The 10079-nt window shown below is 41.9% G+C and overlaps 1 protein-coding gene across 12 annotated transcripts in view; it reads left to right on the forward strand.

The window, feature by feature from the left end:
• grip1 (glutamate receptor interacting protein 1) overlaps positions 1-10079 on the forward strand; it is a 261039-nt gene that overhangs the window by 193618 nt on the left and 57342 nt on the right. For all 12 annotated transcript variants that reach the window (XM_047803916.1, XM_047803910.1, XM_047803911.1 and 9 more), the window contains exon 2: positions 413-493. In XM_047803916.1, the coding sequence (XP_047659872.1) occupies positions 413-493 (81 nt within the window). The remainder of the gene's footprint in view (positions 1-412; positions 494-10079) is intronic.

Here is a 10079-nt window from a genome sequence, read left to right on the forward strand (position 1 = left end):
CCAGCAGTGTTTGGTGTGTGTCAGTCTGATGGCCCCCCTGCTGCACTGCACTGAGAGCTGCACTCTGTACTGCACGTCCATGTTAGACAGCCATGTCATACACACACCCTGTAACATTCTGTACATCCATCACACAGGAAGCCTCCTCTAAAACTCTCGCTAATTACCATAATTATATCCTGTGTGTGCATGATTGCCAGCTGTTCTAATGCTGAATATTACAACCTGACAGTGTCCATTATCCTGCGATGTCATCTCGCCTTAAAGATTGTGTGGGTGTTTGTGTGTGTAAGAAAGAGCGAGCCTGGGTCATGTTTGAATCATCAGTAAAAGCAGTGTACATTTCACTTTACTGTTGCTGCGTGCGTTGCTCTTGTTTACTCTTGTGTTTGTTTTTCTGCTTGTGTTGTAGATGAGGGGCCTTACACCAAACACTCCAACCCCTCCAGACCTCCAGATGGAGCGCTGGCTATCAGAAGACAAAGCATCCCAGGTATCTTGAATTGAATTCCACATCGTTTCACATTAAAGGCATAATTGATCGTTTCTAACATTTAAAAGCGTTTTTAGACCTGAAATAATCACGGATGCGTTCATCAGAGATACCGTAGAAAAACTGAGATATGCACGGTGTGTTGCAGCGTACTTGTTTCCGAAGTCTGTTTACTTTGGGGATCATTTGGGGCCTAAGAGACAAGAGCTGTCAGTGAAATGCAATTTACAGCGTCAGCAGCGAAGGGCTTTAAAAATTGCTCCATGAAATCTCAGCACTAGGAAAACGGTTTTATCCTTTTTACTCGGTTGTCAAGCCGCATCAAGTTTATTTATATAGCACGTTTAGAAACAACAATCATTAATTCAGTTGTTGTTGTTAATCTATGGTTAAGTAAGGACAATTGTATCATTATAAAGACATTATAGTGCACTAAAGGAAAATTGCTTATAGTTGCTTCCTTGCCAAACGCAGAAAGACGATCAGCAATATTTTAATAAGATAGAAATTCATGCTTCTTATCAGTAGTTTAGAATTTAGGCACAATGGCCTATTGGTTGGCCAGTGGCAGGATCTCATTGGCACGACTCCCAGGCAGGGAGAAAACCCAGCCACTGAAGAGTTAACTCTTGGTTCTAAGCTAAATAATACAGGAGGGTTCGAATCTAATATAAAGATCGTATGATCCACTGTGGTGACCCCGAACGGGGAGCAGCTGAAAGAAGAAGAAAATAAAAAGTATTTAGTGATCATTAATTCACTAATTGTTGTTATTAATTGTTTTTGTTGAGTTTGATGTTGATTTTGTACAGCAAGGTTTTCTAAAGACAGAAATTTGTGCTTTTGCTGTGCTCTCTTTATTTTTTTTTTATTCCGCACCCATGATTTCTTTCTCATCCTTCTGAATTGAAGTATGAGCTTAAAGATGTCATTTTGAATCAGCGCATAACGGATTAGTGATTTTCAGCTGAAACCCTGTACGTTAGATCATCCTCCAAGGAACAAAACCCAGGCATGGTAGCTGACTGCCACTTCTCTGGCCATGGAGTATAAAAGTGTATATAAACCTCAGCCGGCTTCATGACAAGCCAATCCAGCACTCATCCTTCCATATCACTGCACGAACAAATCACCAGTTTTGTGAGCACACACACATCCCACCTCCCTGTTTCTGATTGTGGAAATTGAGACATTGTTCTTCTTAAAGTGGCAGATAAATGGTCTTGCGGGGTGTGAAAATGAAAGCCATGTACTGTATAATCCTCAAATATGGATTCCTGAGCACATCAAATCCATCTTCAGTGGTGTTTTGCTGTATAGCGTCATGGCCCTGGCTCTGTCTGGTGGAATGTGTTGGGTTTTAATGTGGTAGCACCTGGATATGATGGATGAACCGAGTACATACCGTGTGTGTTCCCTGTATTCAGGCCTATAGTGTCCACATTGGGGTAGAACCTTAAACAAAATAATACCTTCAGCACCTTAATTTTTACTTCTAATCTTAAGGTTTCTAACTGAAATATATACGTCGTCGTTCATCATGCTTAACTGCTTGGTTCCTTGGTAAATACGTGTTCTAGTCTCACATTATAATTTAAGTCTGCACCATGCTGCTGAATTATTCCCAGTCCTGCCTTGAATCAAATACTGATTCCATTTTTTGCCGCTGTCTCACATTAAACATAAATTAGGTGGGTCAGTAAGTGTCCCTGGCTCAGAGATATAGGATGCTGAGCTTTATTCCCATTGCTTTAGCTCTCTTATGGCTTGTACTTCGTACACTAAGTGTAGCCGTGTTTAATTTTTTAACACCTTGGTTCAAAAATATATGGTGGGAAAAGAGCTCTGGCTTCATGCACCGTTTGGCGGAGAGGGAAAAAAAAAAGACCACAATCAACATGAGAGAGAGCAGCTGCAAATCCACGGCTACTGATTCCCACGCTCACTGGGATACTTGGTAAAAGCTCCAGCAAGATCTGCCTGATTTAATAGATTATACTCCCGTAGTCTTTTCAGCTTAACTACCCTAAATGCTTACTATATGAATTCATCTGATGTTGAACTCTGACTCATTAGCATTCCAGCGCTGGTCTTTCGCAGAGAATAATTGAAGCATTGCTGTTGCAAAATGATTCCTTTTAAATGGAACATGACCCACCTTCATGCTGGAAATGTAGCCTGCGTTTCTAAACCTCGTCACCGGTCGTGCCGCAGTCTGTGCACGTTCTTTGTAAAATCATCTCAACAGGCGTGTTTATTCCTCTTATATGACTGTTATGTTCCAAATAAATAGATCTGTGTTATATTTACGGTACTTGTATAACAGCAGGAAAACCAGTTCTTGTCATCATCTGCAGTATAACAGCTTGTAACTTTGGGGGAAGTCGTGGCCTAATTGTTACTAACCCTAAGGTTGTGGGTTCGAGTCTCGGGCCGGCAATACCACGACTGAGGTGCCCTTGAGCAAGGCACCAAACCCCCCAACTGCTCCCCGGGCCCAAAGCATAAACGGCTGCCCACTGCTCCGGGTGTTTGTTCATGGTGTGTGTGTGTTCATGGTGTGTGTGTGCACTTTGCATGGGTTAAATGCAGAGAACAGATTCTGAGTATGGGTCACCGTACTTAGCTGTATGTCACTTTCACTTTCACTAACTGGAATACACAACTCGATGTAAGACACCGAACATTCGAGCAGAAATTTTGTCCAAAACGCTCAGTTACTCAATAATTTGCTGCTGTATTAAAGCAATAAGGCACTCACGGTGGTGCGGTTGTACTGATTGTCTTTCCCATCAAAGAGCGCATGAATATAAACCTGTCATTTGAATTCCAGACAGTAACACTATCCGAGCTGGAGTTACAGAAATGTAATCAGACCCAAGGATTCAGCAGCACTCCGGTAGAAATGAGATCAGTGCCAGGATCTTTCACTGCTGTATCTGGGTGCATTGTGTTAGCCAGCGTTTTTAGTCTACACAGCTCTTGTGACCCAAACCATGGACCTGGATGAGTATACTGGAACATTCACTTCTCTACTGGGTTACGTGGTTTCACACATACACCAGTTTTACCGGCTTGGGACAGAGTGATGTTTTAGTCCAGTTTCAGTCGGTTTTGGATATGTTTGTTTTCCGAAGCTTCGGCAGAGCTCTAGACAAAGACGTCGCCTCTTCACAAATGCATGAATGGACAGGTCTCTGAGCCACACTCTGTCATCCCTGTCAACATCCTTGTAGGACATTCGTCTGTATAAATGCCACATTAGCACAGAGTATGTCAGTAAGCAGAGAACGTCTGTGCGTCAGAGAGAAAGAGAGATGGAGAGAGAGGATGTAGAAGAGGAGAAGGATGTTTTAAGTCCAGGAGCCTTAGGAAATGGCCTCTAAATGATTTAGCATCTTGATGTAACCTGACAACACAGAGCTGTGCATCTTCTAAACCAGAGCAATTGGAGCGTGGCAGGAGTGGTGTGTGTGTGTGTACGTGTGTGTGTGTGTATTGTTGAATGCTGACACTGATGGCATCCTTCTGCATCCAGACGCCTAAAAGAGCCGAGAGCTGCATGAGACCTGTGTCTGTGGCTCGCTCTGTAAAGGTACAATGTAGTCATTTGTTAAGCTCCTTTGTAGACTCCCGTGGCGGTGTACCCAGGGGCTTGTCCAATTGGATTTGAATTGAAACGTCTCTGCATAGAAATGGGGAGCGCTTTAATGCCTGCAGGCTGTGAGGAGAGGGTGAGGGGTGAAGCCAGGCACTGTGGAGAGCCTGCGAGAATGTGCTGTGTATGCATGGCGGTGCCTCGGTCCACGCTGCCTGCCTCAAACCTTTCATGGTAAATCACTTGCTGGAACGTTCTCCTCCGGTCCAGCAGCCCTCTCGTATAAATATATCTTTTACTGGGTTTTGTTGTTCATATAACAGTCACTAGAGACGTGGAATTAATTGTACATTAATCAGTCCTCAGACTTCACCAACTGTGAATCATGAAATATTGTGATACAGTAGCTACCGTTAGTCAGCCTGATTAAGCATTTACAGGCATTTAGAAAACACAGGCAAATGATTCAGTAAGTATTCTCATATTTCATCAAGCTTAATTCATCGCTTAGACTCATTTAGTTTATGCATCACGCATGATCTGTTATAATGAAGCATGTACATACCCTATAAGTGAGTGTTTTATGTGTACTGTGTGGATTTGTAGATTTTCTGTCTCATGCCCAGTGTTTTGAATCCATCATTCTGACTAAAATAAATCAGTTCCTGAGAGTGTGTTAATGTGTGTGTGTGTGTGTGTGTGTGTGTGTGTGTGTGTGTGTGTGTGTGTGTGTGTGTGTGTGTGTGTGTGTGTGTGTGTGTGTGTGGCGTAAGGCTGAGTGCGTGAGCGCAAGGCTGAGTGCGTGAGCGCAAGGCGGAGTGCGTGAGCGCAAGGCGGAGTGCGTGAGCGCAAGGCGGAGTGCGTGAGCGCAAGGCGGAGTGCGTGAGTGCAAGGCGGAGTGCGTGAGCGCAAGGCGGAGTGCGTGAGCGCAAGGCGGAGTGCGTGAGCGTAAGGCGGAGTGCGTGAGCGTAAGGCGGAGTGCGTGAGGGTAAGGCGGAGTGCGTGAGGGTAAGGCGGAGTGCGTGAGCGTAAGGCGGAGTGCGTGAGCGCAAGGCGGAGTGCGTGAGCGTAAGACACTTTACCACTAAAGGGTGTGCTGAAAGGATGTTTGCTGTGAGTAAGAGCACTAGGGTGATCACAGGACAGTCTTTGTGATTTAAGCAGCAGTTCTTATTGACAGATCTAGATTATCAGTTGATATTATCTAGTAACTCAAGCAGTTTTAGGGAAAGGCAAGTCTTTAAGGTGTCCCTGTGGGAGCAGCCCTCGACAGCAGAAGGTGAGTCACACATTCAGAAGAAGAGCATCAGGATGATCAGGCAGGTCCAGAGGGTCAGGCGAGCAACAGCTATAAAAACAATACAGCTTCACCAGCCCTCAACCTGAAGTGACATCAAAGGGTCCTAAAATAAAAAATACGGCTATGCGTGTATTGCTAATCATTAAAATGATCTGATAGTGAGTCTGTGTTTCCTTGTTCACAATGCTGATATTTAATGCTAATTAACGATTATTCATTGGAAATATTTGCAGCACGATCACATTGTGTGTAGGTGTGCAGGATGTTCATGCAGCTGTCAAGATTTAAGCTGCTGAAGTCAGCACAGTTGGTCTTGGGTTTTTTTTCCCCCCTTTGATTGTTTAATACCACATATTTAAATTCCCATCCATGCACAGTGCAGCATGAACTTTCTTTCCTGTCATTACACTGATGCCAGACATTAGTAACACTGCATAGTTACACACTGAATGGTGTCGCGCTGCACTTTTAACACCAAGCGTGTTACAGAGTAATTACAGTCTCACTAATTCAGCAGTTGACCGTGAACATGAACAGCAAACTTTGAATTTTTTTTGGTCCGTTCTGCTGATTCAAAAAGTGCCCGGTTACCGAGCTTAAAGACTTAAGTAAAGTTGTCCGCATATTCACAGATTCGAGTTTCCCGAGTCAATAAGTCCTGAGCTAAACGCTCTTATTACACAAATAACACCTCTTTTTTATCGTTGTAATGTAGAGAGGCAGCTACAACCCAATTTTCCTCAATATCAGCTTTCCTCCGCGGTGGACAAAATACATAACTCTCTATGTGCGAAAACCTAAGAGACCGACTCCAAGGGACCGTCTGCAAAGTGCAAAACCCGAAAAGCGAATGCTATAAAAACAGTCAATAACTTTACTGTAATACAGTGTTACTGTCACCAAACTCACATCACACATCACCGATGTCCTCATAGTTATACGTGTTGTAGTATATACTACAACACGCATTTTGGGGAAATGTCTTTTTGTTTATTTTTTATGATTTTTTATAATATAAAAAAATTAATAACTTTACTGTAAAGTTATTGAATGTAATTTCCATAATAGTCAAGTTATTGATTTTTTTTATATTATAAAAAATTATAAAATAGAAACAAAAAGACATTTCCCCAAAATGCGTGTTGTAGTATAACTATGAGGACATCAGTGATGTGTGATGTGAGTTTGGTGACAGTACAGTGTATTACAGTAAAGTTATTGACTGTTTTTATAGCATTCGCTTTTCAGGTTTTGCACTTTGCAGACGGTCCCTTGGAATCTGTTTCTCAGTCGTCTGCACATAGAGACTTATGTATTTTGTCCACCGCAGTGGAAAGCTGATTTTGAGGAAAATTTGGTTGTATCTGCCTCTCTACATTACTATGATAAAAAAGAGGTGTTATTTGTGTAGTAACACCCTTTAGTTCAGGAGCTATTGACTCAGGAATCTTGAATCTGTGAATATGAGGCCAACTTTACTTAAGTACTTAAAGAGCGATTAATCTGTGTGCTTTCTGTCTTACAGTACTTTCCTTGTATATGGCACAAGTTAAAAGAAACATAAAATCAACGCATCACTGCTTTCATAGAAAACTAGGCAGTGCTAATTGGCTAAAGATCAGAGATTCTCCGTCATTTCTCAGATAAAGTCCAGACCACGTATGATTGAAGATCAGCATTATATATAGTATTATAATAGTTAAAGCAAGTCTTTTAAACCCCAAGAGAAAATTTCCTCAGTTTCATTTCATTTGATACAAGAAGAAACTCAGAGAATTAGCAATTGTGAAATTCATATCTCAGTCATAGACCCTGTCATATTTTGTCCCTCCAGCAGATCAATCCGTCATCATAAATTGGTTAATAATACGATCGTGATTGAGACGCATGATGATGACATAAAAGTGTCTGAGTGCTCTCATTAGACGACCCTAAGATTTCTGAGTGCTCAGACTGTGAAATTAAATGTAGTAAAAATATGTTATGTGAATTTAATAAAGTCTGGCAGCGGGAATAAAGCTGTGTCTAGATAGACAGCAGTCAATTCAATTCAAGTTTATTTGTATGGCGCTTTTTACTGTTGACATTGTCTCAAAGCAGCTTTACAGAATATAAACATAGAACAAAAGGTTATTATAAAGAATAATAATAAAGATTAATATAATACAAAATTCAAGATTAATATTAGATACAGTGATCCCTCGTTTATCGCGGTTAATGGGGACCGGAACCCCTCGCGATAGGTGAAAATCCGAGAAGTAGGATTGGCCCTAAGTTTGACCTTTTCACTGATGGTCATCATCTTCCTCTTGGGCTCACTAGAGGAATCTTTCGCAGGGGCACGGCGCTTAGGAGGCATTGTAAGGGCTTAAGGAAAAGTTAATTTCGAACACAATATGCGAGACACAGTTGACAGCGTGAACGAGAGTGGCGAGATACAACATGGGAAGAAGCTGGGAGAGGATGCGATGATGCGCAATCAATCATGTGCCTTGTCTGAGTGCATGTGGGTATGTACAAAGCCTCTGAGAGAGTTTCTCTCTTTGTCTGGCATCCTGGGAAACCGTTTTTATTTTTATTTTTCGATTAATATTTTTGAAAATCAGCAATGCACTAAGGCCGCGACACATGAACTGCGAAGTGGCGAGGGATTACTGTATATTTAAATGTGTTTGTATCCCCAATGAGCAAGTCTGAGGTGATTCAGGTGACTTTGGGGATTAAAAACTCCCTTGGATGGTAAAGGAAGAAACTTTGAGAGGAACCAGACTCAAAGAGGAACCTCATCCTCATATGGGTGACACTGGAGGGTGTGATTATAAGTATACAGTCTGACAAATGTTGTATTGATGAGGAGGTTGTTGTCCTTAAAGACCACATGGAGTTGGCTTCTCCTCTTTAGTATAGCAGAGTCTAACTGGAGCTGGTAGAGCTCTAGATGCCTCAGGATCCTCACAGTCGCCCTCATTTCAGTGGAGGTCCAAAATCTTCATTGCAAAAGAAGATAATCGGAGCTGGTACAATTTCTGGATGCCGAAGTCGTGGATGAGGTTCACATTCGCACCAGAATGCAGTGTGTATTGCTTTGAATTAACCTACAAATCTGGATGAGGATTCTAGCCCAGGATACTTTCTATAAAAAAGACTAGATTGGTTCTTGGTTCCAGTTAGCTGCCAAATACAAACTCCTTGTCCTAATTGGTCGGATGTTAGTGATTCACAGATAAGTAGATATTTTGCAGACATCTGCCTTAAATGTGAGAGTAATAACAATGTTTTGTTTTTTTTGGAAAGAATATTTTTTCACAGAAAAACAGACACCTACATGTAATACACATAAACACATGTATCATAAAATCATGCAGATATCTGGGTCAAGAGCTTCAATTACTGTTCACATCAGCTTTGAGAATAAGGAAAGTGGGATATCGGTTAATTTAACCATGACATTGTTGTTTGTGCCTAATGAGCCAGTTTGAATATGTCAGAAACTACTGCTCTCCTGCCATTTTCACACACAACAGCCTCTAGAGTTTACACAGAATGGTGCAAGAAACAAAGACATCCTATGAGCAGAGGCTCTGCAGAATAAAACAGCTCACTGATGACTGGATGAAGCTGAAGCTGACCGGACGGCCCACACGGAGTTCTCAAGTCAGCCGTGGTAAAGCTATCGTATCTAAAGCAATCGTAGGCACAGACTCAACCAATCTGGACTGGTGAAAAACTGGGAAATGTTTAACTGTCTAATTTGGAAGAATCTTTGTCCATGATATCCTCAGATTCCTGTACATGGCTGATAGGAGAGTTAACCTGCTGTTAGAGAGAGTTAACCTGATGTTCTGTGCATGATGAGATGCTTTTCTGCTCAGCACGGTAGTAAAGAGCGATTATTTGACTTACTATATCCCTCCTGGCAGCTCGAACCAATCTGACTATTCTTCTCTTATCAGAAACGTGTGAAAATCTCAGCTCATCAGCACTCTCTAAAATACCCACACCAGCCCATATGGCACCAACAACCTTGCCAGAGTTAAAGTCACAGAGATCACATTGTTTCCTCATTCTGATGATTGATGTGTCATTACTCCAAGCTCTTGACCTGCATCTGCATGATTTCATTCATTCTGCTGATGCTATTGAGATAACTGCATACATGAGCAGGTGTATTTATTCCTATTAAAGTGGACAGTAAGTGTCTGAGTGTTTTGGGTACACACACACACACACACACAGATATTAGGCTGATTTGAATTTAATGACTGTAGGCTTGATGCTGGTCTCAGTTGAAAGTTCATTAAAAAAAATTCATTAAAGAAATCAAAGAATAAAAGCTGACAGCAAATAATCCCCAAAACAGGGCACCGAGAAGCAGAAGAAAGGACGTGTCACAAATAAGATACAGTGGTAAATAAACTGTATTTGCCGTATTCATTAGCATTAAAATAAACCGATTATGAACTTCTCAGCGTAAAGAAATAAACCAGTTTCTGTGATTGAACATCTTCCTTCACATTGTGGTTCTGTTGCAACGAGGCAAGAACGAGGATCAGAGGCGTCGTGAAATGAACGCTGTTATCAGTGCCTCTTGATGCATGTGCTTGGACACGCCCTCCCCCGAGTGCATGGCACCCTTCACCGACTTAATGCTGTTCCTGGCTTCGCCAAAGTCATTGAATGATTTAGCG

The sequence above is a fragment of the Tachysurus fulvidraco genome, chromosome 19 (assembly GCF_022655615.1).
Source record: "Tachysurus fulvidraco isolate hzauxx_2018 chromosome 19, HZAU_PFXX_2.0, whole genome shotgun sequence".
NCBI lineage: Eukaryota > Metazoa > Chordata > Actinopteri > Siluriformes > Bagridae > Tachysurus > Tachysurus fulvidraco.